Here is a 25900-nt window from a genome sequence, read left to right as displayed (position 1 = left end):
GAGATGAGAAAAGAAAAGAAGAGGTGAGAAGAGAAGAGATGAGAAGAGATAAGATGAGAGGATGAGAAGAGACTAAAACAGATGAGAAAAGAGATAAGAAGCAATGAGAGGAGAAGATACTAGAAAAGAAGAGCTGAGAAAAAACGAAAGACAAGATGAGAATAAACAAGAAGAGAAGAGATGAGAAGAGAAAAGATGAGAAGAGATGAGACAAGAATGAGAGGAGAGAACAGACGGGGCGAGGAGAGAAGACAAGAAGAGGAAAAACGAGAACAGAAAAGAGAAAAGACGAGAGATGAGAGGAGGCAAGAAGAGACTAGAAGAGACGAAATGAGAAAAAAAGACAAGACGAAAATAAACTAGAACAGAAGAGACAAAGAGATGAGAGGAGTCAAAATGAGAAAAGATGAGAAGAGATACGAGATTAGACGAGATAAGACGAAAGAGAGAAGAGACGAGAAGAAATAAGACTAGAAGAAAAAACGAGACGAGAAAAGAAAAAAGACAAGATGAGAATAAACTAGAAGAAAGATTAAATGAGATGAGAAGAAACGAGAAGAAACGAAAAAGGAGTGTAGAGTAAGAGAGGAGGTGAGCGTGTCCTGTGGTAGTCTTTACTGGTTTAGTTCAAGACTGTGATTAGAGGCAAGTGAGTGTTTTTAACTCGTACAGAGACGACTGAACGCTCGTGTGAAACTCTACTGCTGTGAACATGCCCTGTGTCTCTGGGAGGAGTGCACACTACACGACAATAAGAAGGGAAGAAGAAATACAAGGACAAAACATGTCAGACTATAAGAAACAATGCAAGTGAGTAAAACAAAACAGCAGACATACAGTGAAGAACAAAACAAAAGTCGAAGATGATGATGACTAAGGTGCGGTCTTACCTCGTACTCCTCTTTAAAGCCGTAGCCCTCGGCGCATTTCATCTGCGTGATGTGTTGCAGGAGATCGGCCACGCGGATGGCGGGATGCAGCTGTCCCGTCTGATACGGTACGTCCACGGCCTCGCGTTTGCGCAGCGAGTGTGTGTGCGACTGCACGAGGCTGCTGGTGTCGCTGGTCACCGTTTGGGTTTCGTCTGGAAAAAGCAGAAACAAAACAAACAAAGTGAGGCCAGCAAGCAACTTGGTAATGCATGAGTTTACAGAACAGTTTACACTTCCTTTTACAGTGATATCAAAGGTGAAATAAAGTAGTAGAGAATCTTTTTGAATTTCAATGTATACTGTAAGTACATTTAGTAAGACTTAATAAATGACAGTTTGCCAATGGAAGAAAAATAAACTTAAATCAACATATATTCTCCAAAATGTGTTACTACTGTATGTGACATAATTGTGCCTCTCAAGTAAATTGACCTTTTTTTTTTTTTTAAGGATATTTTTACTGGAAAACAAGACAAAAATACTGATTAAGAAAACATTATTTTATTTTTTGCATTGCAAATCCTTAATTTATGAAGTTATGTTTTAATGTTTTCTTTATGTCTAAACCTCATTCACTTTAGTTAGATTCATGCTTAAAACAAATTTAAAAAATAAATAGAAAATAATAACAATTTGCCAATAGGAGTAATACAAATAAACTTAAATCAACATATATATATATATATATATTTCTCTCTTTTTTTTTCATCTAATGGACCACTGTAAAAGAAATAGTGCATCATTGTTTTGATATTTTTTGGCAATGAATGGATCATGACACAACGTTGCAGGAAGGGTTTAGATGAGTGGATGTGAAGGGAGGGAAAGATTGACTGCCCCTTTCATCAAATATCATTCATCAGTAAGTCAGAACATCGTTCCTGTCTAATTTGAATTCAACACGGCTAGTTTCGGCCTGTGTCCGTTACACTGTCCCGTTTATCTCTGAAATCTGCCATGCAGCTTCTGAAATTCATTTTCCCATGGCAGTGTGAGGAATGGGTGCTGTCAATCAACAGCAAAACGTGATGATTGCAATGATCGGACGTGTGATGTCACCATGACGATGATGTTCAAAGCACGAGAAACCCAAACGAAAGAAACAAAAACATGAGCGCAAAACCCACAGGTGAAGCGGCGGAGGGGGCGGGGTCAACGTGTGATGCTGTAACCTGTGTGTCTACTGCCATGCAAACCAAAGACACATGGAGGGAGGTGACACGGGGGCCGATGAAACACAAACCTCTGACGCTCATGAACTTACCATTAATGGGGACTTTTTAAGCAGATACATTAGAGGTTAAACGTGAGAAGAGGGCAACAGCGAGAAAGAGAAGAGAAAGAGAGGAGACAGGGTATAAGCAACAATACACCAGAGAGCACTAGCACAGCTCCGATCGGGGTTTGGAGTGTTCATGGGATTCAAATCACAATGGAAAATGAATTTCAAAAGAAATGCAAACAGATGCAGCTCAGATCGCTTCTTGGAGAACTCTAGGACAGCGGATCTCAATTCAGGAGCCTGATTTCACATCAAGGGGCGACCCAACACAATACCAAAATGGTTTATTGTAAACAAGTAAACAGAAGTGTCTTAATCCCAGATTAATATTCAGTATCAAATAGAAGTAATCCATTGGTAGGGTGTAACACTGTGACTCAAAACATTGCTCTGTTTGTTCGAGTGGCCTGGACAGCCCAAAACAACAACAATTAAATGGGAGCACGTTCTCAAATCTAGTTCATGTTTACACACATTTTACCGCAGTGACAATACATGCAAGAACCACTAAAGTTTGCATGCAATTTCTTCTCCACTATATGGTGTCAGGTGTGTTCACTGCGCTTCTGTAAACCAAGACCAGAGTCGAATGGACGAAGGGGAAGATTTTAAGTGAATTAACACTTATATTTCGGCCTGTTACTCGCATACCGCTATTGTATGGCCAGTGCTGGGAAGATTCCTTTGGAACTGCAATCCGGTACCGATTACAAATTACATGACTAAGATTGCAATCAGTAATGTAATATCTTGGATTATATATTTTTTAAAGGTAATTTAATTTGATTACTTTTGGATTACTCTGACCTAACTCTTGTTTATTAGATGTCACATGCATTTGAGTAGGATAATCTATACTTAGACAAAATGTTGCTTAAATGCATTTAAGAATCAGATATTATTCTTGTCAATTATTATTAGTCGCTAGATATGATGTAGACATAGCTTTCATTTCACAGCTATACATCAGAAGTATTTAGTAGCTTGCATAATTATTTGTCATAAGAAGGCATGGTTAGATACATCAGCGATATACTGTATATGTTTATGTATATATGTTATCATTATCTTTTTATTGTATTAATGTATATTTAATCTTTATTTTTTCCAATGCTTTGATAATATGTACTTACATATGCCTTGCCAATAAAGCAATATGAATTGAATTATATCAGCGGTAGCACGGAGCCACAAAGAGGAAATAGTTTATAAGTTTACCATGGTTTTACTCCAGTAACCATATTTTAACCTTAATATTCGCAATAAAATCATAGTAATATAGTAAGCACAATATTACTGTAGTAAAAGCATGGTTTACACCAAAAACAAAGCATGATTAGCCAACAACAATCATGGTTATTACAATATTACTATAGAAAAATGATTTCTGCCAAAAACTATGGTTACAGTCTACAGTGTTATTATAGTAAAACCACACTAACCACAACATTATGGTTTTTATTACCATAGTTTTCATTTTTCTGTATTATTAGTATGGTTTTATTATGAATATCAAGGTTGAAATATGGTTACTGTAGTAAAACCATGGTACATTTATTGCAAGTGGAAGCAAGACATATTGCGAGGGCATGCAAAGCTATTTCAGGAAAAAAAAAAAATCCTGGGGATCTGTAGCGGTAGCCTGATAAAGAATGAAAAATGAGGTGGTCTGGGTATCTCAGCGAATATTGACACTGACTATCACCCCTGGAGTCATGAGTTCAAATCCAGGGTGTGCTGAGTGACTCCAGCCAGGTCTCCTAAGCAACCAAATTGGCCCGGTTGCTAGGGAGGGTAGAGTCACATGGGGTAACCTCCTCGTGGTCGCTATAATGTGGTTCTCGCTCTCGGTGGGGCGCGTGGTGAGTTGCGCGTGGATGCCGCGGAGAATAGCGTGAAGCCTCCACATGCGCTACGTCTCCGTGGTAACGCGCTCAACAAGCCACGTGATAAAATGCGCGGATTGACGGTCTCAGACGCGGAGGCAACTGAGATTCGTCCTCCGCCACCCGGATTGAGGCGAGTCACTACGCCACCATGAGGACTTAGAGCGCATTGGGAATTGGGCATTCCAAATTGGGGAGAAAAAAAAAAAGAATTAGGGACAATTTACTGCAGTTTCATGATTAATATGTAATCATGTAATCCATAAAAAGTAACTGTAAACTGTTTAAGAGTATTTAATAATGGAATTTAATCCAATTATAAGTACTTGATTTTTGTAATCTGATTACATGATCCAGATTCAGTGTAATCTGTTACTACCCCAGCACTGCATATGGCTTCAGAAAACTTGAAATATAGGGTAAGGGTGATATGGATGAGTTTTAAGGTGCTTTTATGAACTTCTGGAGCCTGACAGTCACATACAGGTTCCTCATCTTTCATTCTTGTGTTTCATGAATGAAAAAAAGTTAATTATTTTTAGTTTGGGTAATATATACAGTTGTGGTCAAAAATATTGGCACCCTTGGTAAATATGAGCAAAGAAGGCTGTGAAAAAAATCTGCATTGTTTATCCTTTTGATCTTTCATTAAAAATAAATCACAAAAATCTAACCTTTAATTGAAATAAAACAATTGAAAGAGGGGAAATATCTCATTATTAAATACATATTTTTCTCCAAAATTATTTGCACCACTTTTTATTCAATACTGTGTGCAACCTCCCTTTGCCAAGATAACAGCTCTGAGTCTTCTCCTATAATGCCTGATGAGGTTGGAGAACACATGAAGGGATCTGAGACCATTCCTCCATACAGAATCTCTCCAGATCCTTCAAATTTAGAGGTCTATGTTGGTGGACTCTCCTCTTCAGTTCACCACACAGGTGTTCTATGGGGTTCAGGTCAGGGGACTGGGATGGCTATGGCAGAACCTTGATTTTGTGGTCAGTGAACCATTTTTGTTTTGGATCATTGTCCTGCTGGAATATCCAACCAGGGCCTATTTTAAGCTTTCTGGCAGAGGCAGTCAGGTTTTAATTTTTTTATCTGTTGGTATACGATAGAGTCCATGATGCAATGTATCTGAACAAGATGTCCAGGACCTCTGATAAAAACAGCCTCACAACATTAAAGATCCAGCACCATATTTAACCATGGGCATTGGGTACTTCTTCATCTCTGTGTGCACCAAACCCATCTCTGGTGTTTGCTGCCAAAAAGCTCTTTTTGTTTCATCTGACCATAGAGCCCGGTCCCATTTGAAGTTCTAGTAGTGTCTGGCAAACTGAAGACGCTTGAGTTTGTTGTTGGATGATGAGAGCAGAGGCTTTTTTTCTTGAAACCCTCCCAAACAGCTTGTGGTGATGTAGGTGATGTCTGATATTTTTTTTGAGACTTTCTGACCCCAAGACCCAACTAATTTCTGCAGTTCTCCAGCTGTGATTCTTGGAGATTCTTTGGCCACTTGAACCATCCTCCTCACTGTGCTTGGAGACAGTATAGACACACGTCCTCTTCCAGGCCGATTCTTAACATCTCCAGTTGATTGGAACTCGTTAATTATTGCGCTGATGGTGGAGATGGGCATTTTCAATGCTTTGGCAATTTTCTTATAGCCAATTCCCATTTTGTGAAGCTCAACAACCTTTTGCTGCACATCAGAACTATATTCTTTAGTCTAACCCACTGTGATTGATGATTAAGGGAATTTGGCCTGTGTGTTACCTCATATTTATACCCCTGTGAAACAGGAAGTCATGGCTGAAAAATTTCATGTTGCTAGTCACCCAGGTGCAGTAAAACATGTAAAATACGAATGGGAATATACTTCAGATATATTTTACTCATTAGAATTTCTAGGGGTGCCAATAATTGTGGCCAATGTGTTTTGGAGGAGAAAAATTATTTATTTAATAATGAGATATTTCCCGTTTCAATTGTTTTATTTCAATTAAAGGGTAGATTTTTGTGATTGTTTTTAATGAAAGATCAAAAGGATAAACAACGCAGATTTTTTTCACAGCCTTCTTTGTTCATATTTACCAAGGGTGCCAATATTTTTGGCCACCACTGTATTAACTTTGTTCCAACAAGCAGAATCACTTTTTGTAATGATCCTATTTTTTTTGCATATTTTGTGGTTATATGATATTTATTTATTTATTTTTTAATACAGAAAATAACAGAACAATATTGTAGCTAGCAATGTAGTTCATTCAGATTATTTTCTTGCAACTATTCAGCAAAACAGTGAAAACTGAGGTCATTCAGGTTCAGTAAACCTGTTTGAAAAGGTTGATTATTTTTGTAATTCCGTTTGGTGGACAAGTGGCGCAGAAATTATACGCTTCACCTTTAAAATCTGAAAAATCTGTTTTTTGCTGTGATGATGTCATGCAAACTGTCCATGTTGACATCTGGCTAGCTTCTACAAACTGACAGCTGAATATAATTTGACAAACAGCCTTCAACATCTTCTACATCAACAACAAAAGATATGGGAGGTGTTTTCTCCACCCTTTATAAATGTATTTTGCCATCATAACTATGCATGTAGTTGGTTGCTATAAAACGGCCCCTGATCTTGGAGCTTCTCTTCATCGTGATTGTTACTTTACTCTTGTTGTACAAGTGAGCTCAGATACCGTATGAGCCGGAGGTGAAGCTCTCCTTATTTTCCCTGTTTTATTGTGTAATGTGAAGCCATTCCTGCTGCTGTAAACACTCTCCGAGTGATCGTTTACGCGTGCCGTTAGCCGAGAGTCATTCATATTTAATACGCTGGCTGCTCAGAGGTCCGATTTTTCATTACATTATGTTTTAATTAAATTCTTGTAATAGGGCCGACTCAGGGGGACGCTGCGTTTGGATAAATAGGGTGTAGAGGTGCCAGCAAAATGAGACAAAACTGGCTTTATTATTCTATTTTATCATAGAATAAACACGAGCAAAATACGGAAAAGAAAAGCAAGTAGGTCAGAGAAGCTGCTGAAGGCAACGAACTTTAGAGAGAATTGCAGAGAAGATGCTTTTGGAAAGAACGACTGGAGTGGATACAGAGAACGAGTCTGAGCTTCTGTTCTCCTTAAAAACAACAAAAAACAAAAACATCCTGAGGAGAATGCACCGGCAAAACCACCTTTTTTTCTTCTAATTAACCTTTCGGGGAAGAATCAGTGAAGAAAAAAAAAAAAAAAAAATCACCCAAAATGCACTATTCTGTCGTCATCATTTACTCACCCTTATGTAGTTCCAAACCAGTATGACTTTATTTCTTCCGTGGAACACAAAAAGTGCATTTCTGAAGAACATTCTTGAAGATAGTATCGTAAAAGGTGATGGCCAGAATATTTTAAAATCAAATATGTATTATTATTTTAAGAAATAACAATCGAAAATATTATTCTGTATTACTCATGCAAACATTTCTTTAAGGCTTCCATCCTTAAATGACATTTAGATTTTTTTTACTGTATCGGGACGGTTACACCACATGACATTTTTAACTCTGAAGGCCCAGATAATATATCAATATGACTGACTCTAGAGGTGTAGAGGTGTATTCTAGGTGTATTTTTGATTAGCTCAATAGATATGATGAGTAACCTAACACAGTGTGTCTAATGGTGTGATATTTGACTTTTGAGCTTTTTGAGTAAACACCGGCTTAAATTTCAGATTGTGTCTCACAAAAAGCTGTCGTATGTCTCCAGGAGAATTTTTTTGTTCTTTCTGGGGCTTCTGACGGCCCCTGGTCACTGTCTGCTTTCACTGTATGGAAAAGAGCAACATGAACATTCTGCAAAACATCTCCTTCTGTGTTCCACAGATGAAAGAAAGTCATACGGGTTTGAAACAACATGAGGGTAAGTAATTTTGATTGTGAGTGAACTATTCCTTTAAACTGTTTTGCATTTTATTTTAGCCTCGTGTCTCCCTCATGCTTTTCTGACTTGCTGCTATTTTTCACACAGAAATATTTGAATCTCCTGGATTTATCGGGAGCTAAATACTCACACCACCATCCTCTATGCCACTTTGACTTAAAGCCGTTTAACTTTGTTCGCCATGTTTAAAAGCAAACTAGAACAGCTACAGCATCAGGGTTGGTTTGCCCCATAAGCCACTCCCCCACATCCTGTCCACATGTCTGTCCATGCATATGAGAGGTCAGACAGGATGTGACATCACATGCACGACACGCAATGCGGATGGGGATGAAGTGAAGCCGCCTCACGCCCCCCACAGGAAAAGGAACCGAGAGGAAGAGAAGCGACAGACAGGTGGAGGTGATGAAGAAACTGTCGCAATGAAATAAAAAATATCACGAGAAACCAAAATATAAAAACATGAGGTTAAAATACAATCCCTTCCCTTTAAAACATCAGAAACATGACTTGAAATGACCGAGAGGAGACTAGGATTCATCTACACAAATTAACTGCAGAATTGAGGTAAGAAAATCAGATATATCTCACCTAAGATAGCGGTGGGCACAAACGGGTCTGGTAGCCGTAAACGCAATGAAAGAACAGAGAAGATAGACAACAGAGAGAGACAGAAGTGTCAGAGATGTTTCACCTCGATCGAACACATTAATGAACAGAAAACAGAGCTGTATAATGCATTATATACAGTAATGTATAACCCTTTTTATCATGAACTGTAATGTTGTTAAATGATGATATATGATTCTGTGGAAGCTGCAAGTCAGTGTAAATTCAACTTACGTAAATTATAATAATATTCATTTTTGGCTGAACTAACACTTTAAAGTCATAATTTTATGACTCGTTCTATAAATAAACAGGCCAAATGATGAAACGTCTCTTTTAAGGTGGACGCTCTCTGTAGGACACACACGTGTGTGATGGGTGTGTGTTGTTACCTGGGTAATATGTGTTTGGGATGCTCGTGCTCAGTGTGTTGGTCTTCATGGTGAGAGAACACGGAGAGGAACCGGCTTCAGAAAAATAAAAATAAAATAACAACAACAAAAACAGAATAAGATCATTAAAACACACACACACACACACTCATACTCTCATACATACACAGACACACAGACACACTCATACTCTCATACGCTCATACTCATACATACACAGACACACAGACACACACACACACCCACACACTCATACTCTCATACATACACAGACACACACACAGACCCACACACTCATACATACACAGACACACAGACACACTCATACTCATACTCTCATACATACACAGACACACAGACACACCCACACACTCATACTCTCATACATACACAGACACACAGACACACCCACACACTCATACTCTCATACATACACAGACACACAGACACACCCACACACTCATACTCTCATACATACACAGACACACAGACACACACACACACTCATACTCTCATACATTCACAGACACACAGACACACACACACACACACACACACACACACACGCACACTCATACATAGACACATAGACACACACACACAGACACACACTCATACATACACAGACACACACACACACACACACACACTCATACATACACAGACACACACACACACACTCATACATACAGACACACGCGCGCGCACACAGACACACGCGCGCGCACAGACACGCGCGCGCACACAGACACGCGCGCGCACACAGACACGCGCGCGCACAAACACAGACGCACACTCACTCATTCACTCTCACACACACACACACACTCACAGACACAGACACACACACACACACACTCACAGACACACACACACACAGACACAGACACAGACACACTCACAGGCACAGACACACACTCACAGGCACAGACACACACTCACAGGCACAGACACACACTCACAGGCACAGACACACACTCACAGACACACACTCACAGACACACACTCACAGACAAAGACACTCATAGACAAAGACACTCATAGACACACTCACACACAGACACACAACAGTATATGTACAGTATATACATATTGTTATTCTCAGTGGTAATTCTCAATACTGTAATGTAGTAGATATCATGAACAAACAATCAACAATATATATTTACAGAATTTACTAATCTTGGTTAATGTTTACATATGAATTAATAATGCATTAACTAAAGTTAACATTTATAACTTATTTAAAAAAATAACTAGTTAAAATTGAAATTAAAATGTTAACTTAACTAATTTAGTCAACTAATGTAAACATACACAACCTTATTGTAAAGTGTTGTCAAAATTACTGTAACACCATTATATTTTTATTAATTTAAATCAGCATACATTAACAGCATAACAATTCCATGTATATATATATATATATATATATATATATATATATATATATATATAGTATACATAAATATGTACATACACATAATTGTGGTTATTTTTAAGAAGTTTTTAATGTAAATTAATATTATTTAATGCATTATGAATACAACAGCTAACAACGAACAATTGTATTTTCATTAGTTAACATGAATCAAGATTAATAAACGCTGTAAACAATATATAATGTATTTATGTTAATAAATAGAACCTTATTGTAAAGTGAGTGTTGTAAATTAAAAGTATTGTAAACTGAACACACACACACACACACACACACACACACACACACACACACACAGTTACTTTAATGCCACATACAGATTAATATTATTTGAGATTTTATTAGCATGAGTTTTAGATACATTATTTAAATAATAATTTACAGTAATCATTTATTATTTAAATAGTTTATCTAGTAATGAATGCTAATAATATATATATAAAATAATCTTTTATGTTGCATTAAAGTAAGTTTCCCTTTCGTTTTGGATAAAAGCATCTGCTAAATGAATAAATGTAATCAGAATGTGTGTGTGTGTGCTTAATTCTTAAGGAATAATGTCAAAACTTTTTTAATGGTCCTAAAGTAGGCTTTTTTAAAGAAAAGTATCATTTATTCTTTCCTTTGATTTTGGGGTGAAATATGACTTGCACATGTTCTTGACAGATTACATTTAGGTACATTTCATAATACTGTGCTTTACGAAATCATAGAAACCGTTTCATGGGGTCCAGTTGTGTCTCGTTACAGTATATCCACACGTCTCTTTCATTTACATTCAGAAGGAGTGTTTGTGTTGTGGACTAACAGAGATATAAAGTTAATAGTTTCAATCAGCTCTGAATAAAGCTAAATGAGATCAGCTCGTCAGATAATCCTCACAAGCGATCAGTGAGGTCACGGGCAAAGAGACGGCGATGTGAGGACACGTCTGTGAGCGCGGGCCGTCTGTGTGTTTGCAGATGTTATTGAGATTAAGAGAGACACTCTGAGGTTTCTCAGACGAAGGAAGCTGTCACGAGCAGCGATCAGGACGAGTGCTCGCGACAGCTGCTTTGTTAGCTAGAGACGCTTGAATTCAATTACTCAGAATGAGCAGCACTTTGTGGGGATTATCAAACATCGTGACCTGAAACAGGACAACAACGGTGCTGAATAAAGGGATACTACAGTATACTAAGGACGGCCCGCAGACTGCATCGTACTGTATGTTTGTTGATCATGTAACATTATGCCTGTGACACCATAATAAATGTGGGGTTTTTTGCCATTAAAAACAAGGCTGTGATGTTCTAGATTACATTTAATTATTACAATCTGTGTTTTCCAGAAATGTTTGTCTACTGGATTTTGTCTGACATGATGCGTTTAATGTTTTGTCAGCATAATGATCCACCAAGCTCAGAAATTAAGGGAGGCTGAGGGCCAAAATGCCTGTGAAAGTGACAAAAATGCCCCCAAAATTCAAAGCATCTAATATAGTTCCTTAAAGGAATATTCGGGGTTCAATACAAGTGAAGCTCAATCGACAGTATTTGTGTCATAATGTTGATTAGCACAAATATGAATTTCGACTCGTCCCTCCTTTTCTTTAAATGTGTGTTCCAGTGAGACACTTACAATGGAAGTCAATGGGGTCAATTTTTGGAGGTTTAAAGTCAGAAATGTGACGCTTATAATTCTATAAAAGCACTTACATTAATTCGGTTAAAACTGGTGTATTATCTGAGCTGTAAAGTTGATTAAATCATCATTTTTACGGTCGTGTTAGGGTTTATGGCGTCACATCGTCATGGCAACGAAACGTAAAATTGTCTGTATCTTTCCACAGATGTGGTTAGTAAGTGATTTTATGACAGTAAAATCATGTTAACACATATTGTTTATGTCTTGTGTCTATACTTTTGAAACAGTGAGTATTTTAATGTTTACAGATTATTGACCCCATTGACTTCCATTGTAAGTGTCTCACTGGAACACACATTTAAAGAAAAGGAGGGACGAGTCGACATTCATTTTTGTGCTAAACTTTAACATTACGCCACAAATGCTGTCGACTGAACTGAACATGTATTGAACCCGGAATATTCCTTTAATATTCTATTATAGTCCTAGTTATATATGATCACATAACATATGCATTGATGTTGATTTTAAGGATAAGAGGTAATAAATTCCCAATTATGAGAATCTGTACAACTGAACTGATTAAACTGAAGTGTTTGACATAAATGGAAAAAATGCTCTCATAAAGGCCATCACAAAAATGAAATTCAAATCGAGGGCAAGTATTGCCCCTTAAAAGTTCATTTCTGACACTGCCATTGACACAAAGATCTTAAACAGTACCAGCCACTGAACAGACTTCATCCGACTCTGACAGCCTCATTTTGAAGTGGGAGAAATGATATTTGGAGTGCACCCTGATAAACATCTATAGAGCACTGTTGTAGACCGGCTGAAAACTATAATCACTGTATGTCATCGTTTCCCTGCAAAAGTATGTTTATGAATTCATTTACTGTCATGCAGTCACATTCATTTCTTGCTACTGTTGCAAATTAAAAACCAAATTATACACTTCAGCGTTACAAAAGATCCCAGCGATATTCGCAGGAGAAACATTCAACCATTAATAGTGTGTTTGTATTGTGTGGCGACTCACAGCGTCCGTTCAGATTGTGTGTGTCCATGAAGGAGAGTGCTTCATCACAGTTGGTTCCCTGTTCAGTGTAACTCTTGTCCATCGAGTTCACCATCACCGTCATCTCCTGCCGCGTGCTGTTCAACGTTTCCTTTCGCTTCTTCGCCAGTTTTCTGCATTTTCAAATAAAGGGAGGACGAAAGTAAGTTGTTACCAAGTTTGTTTGGGCATTTTTAGAGAAATGAGACATGGACTGCATTCATGATGGCATGCCATTTACTGCAGAAATAACACAAGTCGTATAACAGTAAGTACTCTGTGCAAATAATGCGAAACCGCACACAATTTGAAACTATACGATTTTCAAACAGTTGCATGGTGCATTATTGAACAAGACCTCACTACGTTTCGTGTTTAATTCTGCGATTATTTAGTGCAATGTGCTCTGTTGTATTTGCTAATTTTTGGTAATGTAAACAAATATTAGTTAGTATGCAGCAAGGCTATTCAACTTCATCAACAATTATTACAGTACAATGCTTGTTTAGTATATAAATAAAACATGTGTTTATAGCTTTTAAAATAAATTATCATTAGAAATATTTCTACCTAGCAAGAAATAAAAATAAAAATAAATTAAAAAATATATAGTTAACGTAAGACAAAAATGCAATTAAAAAAAAAAAAAAATCAACTAGGAAGTGAAACGGAAAAAAATTATAATCAGAAACAAACATTTTTTGTTATTTACAGAATTTAAAAAACATTTTCAGATAATTCAAAATGCCTTCCATCATCGAATCGTTTATCTGATAGGGCTGTCAATCAATTCAAATTTTAATCAAATTAACTACATGCTATCCCAATTACTTAATCTAATTAATCGCAATTAACATCAATATTTGCAGAGAAAGGACCCCCAAATAAAAACAATTCAATATATTATCATTAAATAATTATAAATGTAATATTTAATAATTCATATATTTAAAATATATTATTGTGGAAGACAAGTAAAGCCAAGAAAGTCAATATATTGTTTATTTCCATTTCATTGAACATACACTAAGCCTATCATTGGCATACAGCCCAAATCAATTCATTATCCAATTGAATCTTATTATAAGGGCTTTTCTGAGGATGCATCAATGTACATGTGTCAGACGGATGCTTTAGAAGTGTCTACTTAGTTTGCATCGCATCATAAACACAGCGGTTTTAGGACGCTGTCAAATTAAACATAGTTTGAAACTTACAAAAACACGTTGCATTCCGTCCAACTGTGTTTGAACGCAAGAACGTGTCCTGATCTTGTGCTGTCCGCTATCACTGTGGTTTGTTGCCATTTTAGAGATCTTTGTTTGTTGCTTGACAGGCTGCAGTTGCGCTGACTGCCCCCTGCTGACTAAGAAGGTCGCACTTTAAGCGATGGTGGGAAAATGACTTCTTTCGATTAATTGCATAGATTTTTTTTTTTACACGTTAATATAATGAATCACACTCTCTACTTTTGAAACATTACCAATCCAATGGATGCAATGATTTAAACTTTCAAATTAATTTAATTAATATAATTTCCAAAATATTGAATAGAACTTATCAGTTTCACACTTCAACTTTAAGTTTTTTAAACCTTCTCTGATGGAAGATCTACAACCTATTCCGTCAAAAAGACTAAAAAGTGTGAAACTGATCCGTCTCACAGCAAATAACAGCAACAGTATCCAACAGTAAGTAATAACTGAAAACTAAAAATTTCGGATTTTGCCCGTGAGCTGCCAAGTTGAATAGGCCAGTATGCAAACACATTTTATTTACATTTTATTATTTTTTTAAAGTGATAGAATGAAAACAAAGAATATGGCCAGTAGTTAGTAGAACAAAAATATTTGAATGTGCATGAGTTTTAGAGATAAAAACAGGCACTGTTTAATCCTCATGAAACCACTCATGGTGGTCGACTATTAAACTAATCAAACGAGGCTAATTTTAATGGCTGTGGCCTGATTAAGATGGCAGGATAACCCTTCCAATTAAACTCCTATGCAATTTTAATCAATGCCCCACTAAGACCCTTCTGGAACGCCAGCTCTCTGTGATTACAGCGAGAGTCGATTCTCCACTGTACAAACTTCTCAAAGCCATACTGCTGGAGCTCAAAATGAGAAACAAGAGGATCAAATACCTCACAATGTCAAAACACGTGTCACTAGAGATCCCAGTGAAAGAGAGATGTAATTGAATTCTGCCTTAGTGGATCTATACATCAAGACGCTAATTCACTTGGCCTGCCTTTGTCTTCCAACGATCCGATGCACACAAAATGCAAATGAGGCCAAATTAGTCAGCCAATCTGTAGGAGAGAAATGAACAAGTGGAGGCCTTCAGTTCTGGAACGTTATGCTCGCCAGAGCGAATCTCAAGGTAATTTCCAATGAGAGTTTGGAAATGGAGCCAAACCACAAAAGGAAGGAAGTTCCTCCAAACTACAAACTCCATTATAGCCGAGTGGAGGTTACGAGCATCCAGGGAACACATTTCAAGATATGATTGACGAGCAAAGCCAGCGGACTACAACGCCACTCCAGCGTCTATGAGATTAGCTGCTCTAAACAACACGCCGATATTCCTTTAGGATGAATTCAGGTTATTCCACAGAAAGATGAACCGTTACTCTTAAGGTTTTAGATAACTCTGTTTCCATTCGATAGACATACTTAAATTCAATTCATCTTAAAAGCATAATGTTAAATCCTATTTCATGCCATGTCTGAATTTGACAGAACAGGATCGTTTTGACCCTGATCTTTGCAAGCATTCCATAAAGTTTTGTGAATTAAGTACTACATATATCAAAACTGAATGTGATATCTGAAACTCTGCACACATCATCTACCAAACAGCGTCCCTAGTCAAACTTGTCTTGGTTCCTCACAAATTCCTTCCTCATCCTCGTAAACATCTTAACACTGTGTTCCAACGTGATCTCATGAGAATGCGGATGTATTCTTACGTAAAGTTTGGTTCTAGCAAATGTACATTCTCTTACGCTTCCAATGCGCTCTAAGTCCTCATGGTGGTGTAGTGACTCGCCTCAATCCGGGTGGTGGAGGACGAATCTCAGTTGCCTCCGTGTCTGAGACCGTCAATCCGCGCATCTTATCACGTGGCTTGTTGAGCGCGTTACCGCGGAGACGTAGCGCGTGTGGAGGCTTCACGCTATTCTCCACGGCATCCACGCACAACTCACCACGTGCCCCACCGAGAGCGAGAACCACATTATAGCGACCACAAGGAGGTTACCCTATGTGACTCTACCCTCCCTAGCAACCGGGCCAATTTGGTTGCTTAGGAGACCTGACTGGAGTCACTCAGCACACCCTGGATTCGACCTCGCGACTCCAGGTGTGGTAGCCAGCATCAATACTCGCCGAGATACCCAGCCCCCCTGAATTTATTAATATTGAATTCACAGAATTAATCAGTTAATTGCATTTAATTTATAATCAATGAGATTAGATAAATGCCATCGCATTTAACGCAGTTGACATTATAACATGACATTTCAGTTCTGTGTGATTTCTTCTGGCCTATACAACGTTTTAAAGGATTACATCACTTTAACCAAGACTACACTTTAAAATGTTAAAATGAATACAAATTCTGTAATCGTTTAATCATTTATTAAGCATTTAAACCAATAATAAAATTAATCTATAAATTTGTTAGCTATAATCCAGATCTTCAGATAGCTCTCTGTAAAGATCAGACCCAAATTCAAGTGTTTTATTCAACGATCTCCATCTCAATCCGCCGCAGTGCCGTTGTGCCCGCTGTAACCGTCAACCCACGTTGGTTTCGTTTTTGAAATTCAAAAATTGCCGCCTCAAGAAGCATTACGATCAGCGGGTTTCACGGCAGTGGAGTCGAATGCTCATTGGCTCTCAAGTGTCTTGTGACCATTTGCGACGTGCCATATTCTGCGATGTATATGTTTGAATGAGATATGACAGCGCCGTTATGGAGTGCATCAGGTGAAGATTTACAGCGATTAATCATTTAAATTTAACTCTTTACCTCACACAATGCTATTAGAGCACATTGCCCTTTGGACGACTTTTGAACTGAATTTTGCCATTTTTCAGAATAAATTGTGATTAAATGTATCTGCCCGTTCCGTTTTTATATGCTTAATAAATGTTTATGGTTAAGTTTGTGTTGGTGTGGGATTAGCGGCTGTAAAATATATAGCAATTAATATATTGTAACGAAAATGATTGCAAGTGTACATTAATCTGCTTGTTACATGTTTTTATATTGTTGAAATGTGGTTATGTTAAGAGGTTGGGGTAGGGTTAAGGGATCTAAAATATCTCAAACAGTAAAAATTTACAAATATATTTATAATCGATTTGTTTATTCAGATATATTTGTAATGGATTAATCAATATTGTACGTTTCTAAAGCTGTAAATACGAAGAAAAAAATTACGTTTGAGATGCTTTCAAATGTCCATATTGTACATTTTACTGTCTGTTCAAACATACAAACATGTACGTTTAAATGTTACAGATATTAACGTACAAATAGCTACGTATATTAATGAGATCAGGCTGTGTGTTCAGACTAGACTACACAATCGCAGCCAGTTAGAACATGGATGGGGCTGTCTGCTGTGACGCCACAGAAATAAAGAAACAAGCGATTGGCAAAATGTCCATGTTGCTTTATTAGATCGTGTGGTTAGGACGCAGTGAAAGAGTTTTTCTTGCTCTCTTTAGGTTGAGGCTATTGGTGCTTCAAGTCATGTTGGAATGATCATATTTACATGAACCCCACCACAAAGTTTTCGACTTTCAGAGTTGGGGGTGGGTCCATTTAAGAATCATGGTGAAGGCAAATTGTTATTGGTAATAATTCAGATTTACTTGTGGATTTTGACTGTGCAGTTTAGTTTGAATGCATTTTTTGTACTCTTAATGAAGGACAATGACAAGTCTAAAGATAAAACAGACAGACACATAAATTGCATACCTAATGTGCGGCTTTGCTCTTTATTTTGTTGCTTCAATGCTAAAAAGGCTTCCTTTATAGCAAAATTAAAAAGAAAAAATATAGCAAAATGGGTACATTCTTTCCGACTAAAATGACTTGAATGCAGCATATTCCCTGTACAGTTTAAAACAAACAAAAGGTATTGTGTAAAACACTACTGTCTAAGTGCCACATTCACACTAATCCATTTTCATTTGAGTACTCCGCTTTCAGTTTCCAAACGTCATGATTTTCCGAAGTACACATTAATGGAGAGCGTTTTTGAAAATGGATTAGAAATCTTACCAAGCTTGTTAAGAACATGCCTGAGTTAAATTTCACCCTAAAATTAAATGAAAGAAATAAGAAATTATATTACGAATTAAAGAAAATGAAGCCTATTTTTTTTTAGGACCATTAATTTTAGCATTGTGAAATGCTAAATAACACTAAATGCTAATATAAAAAAGTATTGGGGGCCTAGGTAGCTCAGCGAGTATTGACGCTGACTATCACCCCTGGAATCACGAGTTCGAATCCAGGGTGTGCTGAGTGACTCCAGCCAGGTCTCCTAAGCAACCAAATTGGCCCGGTTGCTAGGGAGGGTAGAGTCACATGGGGTAACCTCCTCGTGGTCGCTATAATGTGGTTGTCGCTGTCGGTGGGGCGCGTGGCGAGTTGTGCGTGGATGCCGCAGAGAATAGTGTGAAGCCTCCACACATGCTATGTCTCCATGGTAACACACTCAACAAGACACTTGATAAGATGCGCGGATTGATGGTCTCAGACGCGGAGGCAACTGAGATTCGTCCTCCACCACCCGGATTGAGTCACTACGCCACCACGAGGACTTAGAGTGCATTGAGAATTGGGCATTTTAAATTGGGGAGGAAATATATATATATATATATAGATAGATAGATAGATAGACAGATAGATAGATACACATACATACATACATACAGCAATTAGTACTTAAGTAGTGAGAGAACTGTAGCGGCAGTCCTTGTGTGCAGCCCTCTTCGTGTGAAGACCTATCTCGGGTAAAGACCTGCGAATCTACCTGCGTGAGTCGACCAAGCAAGGACATTGACAAGGAGCCAGCCACTTTGCTAAGTTTTGCCCCCTTCTCTCTTTTTCCTTATAGCTATTCTTTATTTTACTTGTAATATGTGTTTTCAGTATATTCCTGTTGTTTCATGTAGGCGAAAATCTACACACACACGTTGTAGACTACGCATTCCAGAGTACCTTAGGTCTCTTAGCACTGCCTCTCCATAGCCCCTCTCCATCTCTGTTGGACTGTGGAACTGCCAGTCAGCTGTCAACAAAGCTGACTTCATTCTGGCCTTTGCCAGTCAGTCAAAACTCAATGTTTTGGCTCTGACTGAGACATGGATCTGCAGAGACAACACTGCAACTCCCTCAGCTCTCTCAACTGATTTGGAGATGGAAATTCACTCCGCTCTCTTCTCTCTGCAATAACACAACTTTTGAATATCATCCCATTACTGCCACTAATCCTGCTAAAATCCAATTTTGGTCATCTATCACCCCCCAGGTCAACTAGGCGACTTTGCTGAAGAGCTAGATGTATTGCTGTCCTCATTCCCTGAGGACGGCACTCCGCTGGTGGTCCTTGGGGATTTTAACATCCATCTGAATTTCTTGCTCTTCTGACCTCATTTGACCTTGCAAGACTGCACACTCCTGCAACTCACAGAGCAGGGAAACAGCTAGATCTCATCCTTACACGTAATTGTATCTCCAATAATCCCCTTGTTACCCCTCTACATATCTCTGAACATTTCTTCATCCAGTTTTCAGTTACTCTCCCTTCTTCTTTACCTCTTACTCCACCTATGGTCTCCTTTTGCCGCAACCTTCGCTCTCTCGCACCCACTCGCCTTTCTTCCATAGTCTCTGCATCCATTCCCTCCACTAACCATTTCTCTTCACTTGATTTAAATGAAGCTACAAATGCTCTTTGCTCAACATTTGCTTCTTGCTGGCTGTCGGAGACACTTCGTGATCACCGAACTGTTGGCTGTGGAGAGAAAGTGGCACAAGTCAAAAGACCCTGCTGACCTGTGTATGTATCAATCACTTCCCTCCTCTTTTTCTGTTGCTAAAATTGATTACTACCAGAATAAGATCAGTAACACTTCAGATTCCCATAAACTATTTTCAACTTTCTCATCTCTTCTCTATCCCCTCCACCACATCCTACTACTTCTCTGACTGCTGATAGCTTTGCCACATTTTCTACTGACAAGGTAGTTAGAATCAGCAGCCAGTTCTCTACACCTAACACCCACAGCCACTCTCTTCCAACATCCCATCCTCTGTTCTCCTCTCTCCCCTGTCTCCGAGACTGAGGTCTCCAAAGTGCTTCTAACCATCCTACCACCTGTCCACTTGACCCAATCCCCTCCCATCTTATGCAAGCTGCCTCTCCATCGATTTTACCCACACTCACACACATTATCAAAGGCATCTCTCACAACTGGAAACTTTCCCAAAACATTCAAGCAGGCTTGAGTAACCCCACTGCATAAAAAACCAACACATAACCCCACAGTAGTTGACAACTACAGACCGGTCTCTCTCCTACCCTTCCAGTCTAAATCTTGAGAGGGTCATATTCAGCCAGTTGTCTGCTTTTCTCTCACAGAACAACTTACTCGACAGACATCAGTCTGGCTTCAAAAAAGGACACTCAACAGAGACTGCCCTCTTGTCAGTAGCTGAAACCCTGTGACTGGCGAGAGCTAACTACAAATCATCAGTCCTCATCCTCCTTGGCTTGTCTGCTGCCTTTGACACATTGAACCACAAGATCCTCCCATCTACCCTCTCTGACCTGGGCATCACAGGAACTGCGCTTGGATGTTTGAGTCATATATCACTGGCAGATTATTCAAGGTCGTCTGGAGATGAGAGGTGTCCAAAACACACCAGCTGACCACTGGGGTTCCTCAAGGATCAGTGCTTGGACCACTCCTCTTCTCCATGTACACAACATCACTCGGACCAGTCATTGAAGCACATGGCTTGTCCTACCACTGCTACGCAGATGATACGCAGCTCTACCTATCATTCAAGCCTGATGACCCTACTGTCTCAGCTCGCATCTCTGCCTGCCTCTATGACATTTCGGCCTGGATGAAGGAACGACACTTTCAGCACAACCTTGCCAAGACAGAACTCCTCGTGATCCCAGCCAACATATCTGTTGACCATAATCTCACTATTCGTCTTGGTACAACTACACTAAGACCAACCAGAACAGCCTGGAACATTGGAGTGTTTGTAGAAGACCAGTTTAATTTCACTGCACATTCATCTCATCAACCGCCCAGTCTTGCAGATTTGTGCTTTACAACATCAGGAAAATCAGACTTTTCCTGTCTGAATATGCTACATAGTTCCTGGTCCAAGCTCTGGTCATTTCAAGACTGGACTACTGCAATGCTCTGTTGGCTGGCCTTCCAGCTAACAAAATTAAGCCACTGCAGATGATCCAGAATGCAACAGTGCGTCTGGTCTTCAATCAACCAAAAAGGGCTCAAATTCAAGGCTTTGACTCTGGCTTTCAGGACAGCCAATGGAACTGCACCCTCTTTAATTTCTCCAGGTCTATGCTCCACCTCGCTCTCTGCGGTCTATGAATGAGTGACACCTGGTGGTCCACTCACAAAGAGGCTCAAAGTCTATTTCATGATCGTTCACTTTCTCTGCTCCTCTGTGTTGGAATGAACTTCCAACCTCCACATGATCTGCTGATACCTTCTCAACATTCAAGAACCAGCTGAAAACACATCTGTTCCACGAGCACTTAACCAACCCACACTAATTGCACTTACTACTGCGCTTAACCTGTACTTAATGTACAGAAAAAACATATCTGTACCGCGAGCACTTAACCAACCCACACTAATTACACTTACCATTGCACTTAAACTGTACTTAATGTAAAAAAATAAAATAAAATCCTTGTCTGTCTCTTTCTTCTGTGCTAACATCTTTACTACTCCAGCCACTATGAGAACTTGGCAGTCCTATACTGCAGATGTTGTTAAACTTTTTATGACAAAATTCAGATATTTCTCAGTTAATTTTGGGGTGCAATAAAACCTGTTTTCGTGCAGTTCTCCCAGAAACATAAAATTGAATGAAATCTCACTCCTCACAGACTGATCTCTGTGGGTTTAACTTCAGATGGCATGTAATGTATGCACAGATGCTTCTCAACATCTATCCTGTTTATTTCCTTCACAGCCATATGGACATGCTTACCCTACAGGCCACGACACACACCCACACACACACACGGAGCGCTTCACTGTTGTACTGAGAATTGAGCGGTAAATCTTTATGACATCAAGACATTTTTTAGCTTCTTTCTAAAAAAACACATGCATATGCTCTTGAATAAATGTCTGCGAGACATTCTGTGATGACTGATAATGCTTTTTCTCTCTCTCTCTTATTATTAATAATCACAATAAACCATTCTTCCAAGTACTGTAATAAACAGTAGTTTGTTATTCTCACTGTAGGTGAAATCAGGCACACGCATTAACGTAATGACACATTCTGCGTTTTTAAAACATTCATTCTGACCAGCCCGACACGGCAACATTGACTCAACCAATGGTGTGAGTTTGGGGGCGGGACTATCTTTTTGTCTGACTAATCGAATACGACGGGAATGTTTGGGAAACCTGTTTGAACATTTTTGCAGTTCTTTTTGGTGATGCTAGTGACAAAGAAATGACACATTTGACTTTTAACATAATCTAACAAGCCTGATCATATGAAAAAAAAATTCACTTTGGTGACATATTTGCAGAATGACATTATGTGGTTCATTACGTGTTTCGCGGGAGTTCTGAGGCGAAATGTCCACAGTGTGGCACTAAAAGCGAGTTAAATGTTCTCTCAAACAGATGAGGTTTTTAAGGTTAATGCTCTATTGAGTTTGAAATCAATTAAACCGACCTCCCTACCAATGTTCCCTCTAATTTTTGTTCTTGCTGAGCAAATCCTATTTCTGTTGGGTGAATCCTTCAGCCTCCTGAGCAGAACAGAAGTGCATTTACACTGCAATGTGTTATGCACAGATCCGATATTTTGACACATACCTGATTTTTTGTTGCACCTAGCATTATGCACGGGCATTAACCATGAAGCACTTAACAGTTCGGGCACGTAGGTGCATCCACATCCACCAGTAGCACTCATGCCTCACGGTAAATGCGGTTATGCTTACGTGTTGTTTCCTTTCTTAATGCGTATTTCCACCTTGTATTCACTCAAGATTTCAGTCAAAGCTTCAGCTCCATACTGGAAAAAAATGACCATTTATGTGGACCCCAGTTCAAACACTGAGCATGCATTTAGCTCTAATATAAGAAATCTCTAGGTTTTCACGCACACCTTTGAGTCTGCCCGCAGTGCGCGGATGTGTTTTCCGTCTGCGTGGGAGTAATATCAAAAGTGTGTGGGCAGCTTAAACCTAAACCTAACCGATAGTGTCAGAAAAGCAAATGTGAGATGAAAAACACGACTGCTATGACACTTTGGGTTCACGTGTGCACTCGCGCACTCTTCAGGACTCCGCTCCTTTACATCACAAGAGCAACACTTTATCAGTCGAGCTACCGTGCAATTTAATCACACTTGAATAAGCTTGTAAATGTAGTTGATGATGTAATGCAAACATTAAAATGAGTCATGCACTATAATAAAAGTGTTTAGATGTCATAAGATAACACTGTGTGAGGAACAGGGTGAAAAGTAAGTGTTTATGAACTGATAAACTGCAGATTTACTCGTGATTTGTGTGAAAGTGAATTAAAGTCATTGTTGTTGTAGCGCCTCTAGAGTTCATTTCACCTGGAAAATGATGTGATATGTACAATGAGGCACATTAAAATCATTTAGCAAAAATGTAGGTATAGTAACATGATTCTATGAGACCAGGTTGAAACCAACAGTTCTAGCTAAACTAACTAAAAGTTAAACCAGACAATTAATATTGTATGAAATACCACTCCAAATCAAACCAACAATGTCTTACATGACTCAAGCTAAAGTACGTGTGACTAGCGGTTAGTGCACAGGCTCCACGGATTTCATTCTGTGTCAAAAGTTTTAAATGGTGCAGTTTTAGAAGACTATTATGTTCTATCCACCGTGGGCTGGTTATCAAACATCAAACACCCTCCAAACACACGCACACCCTTTAAACTACAGCCCATCAAACACACACTAACAGCATTGTTTCCTAATTGATCTGCTCCCGCCGAGGGGAACATCTCTGTGTCCGCATCCTTAAACCGTTTTTCAAAGCACGGCAGCATTCCGGAGCTGGATACCGATGAAATGAAACAGCATCATGGGGATGGTGTCATTCCAAACTAGACGTTTGACGTGTATACTGTACATCCACAACAAAAGCCGTCAAGTCTTCATTAGACCAGTTTGGATGAAGAAAACAGTAGGAAAGTATGGCTAGCATGCTGAGCTGCTGAACTGGGATCTGTAGATGAGCGAGCCTCAACTGAGAGTAAAGATACACAAAATCAAGACTATCAAGACTAAACTGGACTACCTTTAAACTAAAAATAACACTGAATCCTAAAGAATGTAACGGAGGAAAATTACATTTAAAGGTGTAATTTTGTGTATACAGTGTTTCAAATGAAAGCCGAAGGATGTAATTTCTGCGCCTCTGAACGGAATTGCAAAAAAACAAAAAAAAAAATATTTTTTTTCTCCCTTCCCCCCCCATTTGGAATGACGAATTCCCAATGCGCTCTAAGTCCTCGTGGTGGCGTAGTGACTCACCTCAATCCGGGTGGCGAAGGATGAATCTCAGTTGCCTCCGTGTCTGAGACCGTCAATCCGCGCAGCTTGTTGAGCACGTTACCGCGGAGACATAGCGTGTGGAGGCTTCACGCTATTCTCCACGGCATCCACGCACAACTCACCACACGCCCCACCGAGAACGAACCACATTATAGTGACCACGAGAGAGGTTACCCCATGTGACTCTACCCTCCCTAGCAACCGGGCCAATTTGGTTGCTTAGGAGACCTGGCTGGAGTGACTCAGCACACCTTGGATTCAAACTCACGACTCCAGGGGCGGTAGTCAGTGTTAATACTCGCTGGGCAACCCAGTCCCCCCTAGAAAAAAGCTTTTTGAATATGCCCCCGTCTTACGTTAATCAGACAAAAAGATAGTCTCGCCCCCAACTCACACCATTGGTCGAGTCCGTGTTTTTTGCCGTTGTTTTGACGTGTCACTCAAAACAGAGGGATTTTCATAGTGCCAAAGAGACAGAGTGTTTACAGTTTTCAGGAAAATTAACTTACAAATGGCTCACTTTTAGTTGTCTCTGCATATTAAGATGGGATTCGAGAAAGTATTTTAACACCGAAAAAGCTTTAATGTGCAGAGACAGCTATAAGTGTTTGTAGAGGAGATTAGTTCAATTTGTAGGTTAGAAACCGTGATTCACCATTGGAAGGTTAATTTCTGTAATCACTGTGATGCTTTCAAAACATTCTGGACATCCGGTTTGTTTGGACGATGGCGTGGGTTTGTGGCGTATGGCAAACCATTTCGACATTTAATAACGTGCAGGGCATGAATTATAGATATCTAAAATGCTCATTCCTGAGATCAGTATTTAGGTTTGCACTTGTAAAAACGTTAATTCT

General features: G+C 39.0%; 1 protein-coding gene across 6 annotated transcripts in view; it reads right to left on the bottom strand.

Annotated features, from left to right (window-relative positions):
• Positions 1-25900, bottom strand: part of LOC127441321 (receptor-type tyrosine-protein phosphatase mu-like) — a 355708-nt gene that overhangs the window by 61410 nt on the left and 268398 nt on the right. For 4 of the 6 annotated variants that reach the window (XM_051698588.1, XM_051698589.1, XM_051698592.1 and 1 more), the window contains 4 exons: positions 13155-13306; positions 9049-9123; positions 8639-8665; positions 891-1084 (listed from right to left, as the gene is read on the bottom strand). In XM_051698588.1, the coding sequence (XP_051554548.1) occupies positions 891-1084; positions 8639-8665; positions 9049-9123; positions 13155-13306 (448 nt within the window). The remainder of the gene's footprint in view (positions 1-890; positions 1085-8638; positions 8666-9048; positions 9124-13154; positions 13307-25900) is intronic. The other 2 variants (XM_051698590.1, XM_051698593.1) reach the window with 1 other exon arrangement.

This window comes from Myxocyprinus asiaticus, chromosome 5 (genome assembly GCF_019703515.2).
Source record: "Myxocyprinus asiaticus isolate MX2 ecotype Aquarium Trade chromosome 5, UBuf_Myxa_2, whole genome shotgun sequence".
Taxonomy (NCBI): domain Eukaryota; kingdom Metazoa; phylum Chordata; class Actinopteri; order Cypriniformes; family Catostomidae; genus Myxocyprinus; species Myxocyprinus asiaticus.
The sequence above is the reverse complement of the archived record's forward strand: the minus strand, read 5'-3'. Positions and strand labels throughout refer to the sequence as shown.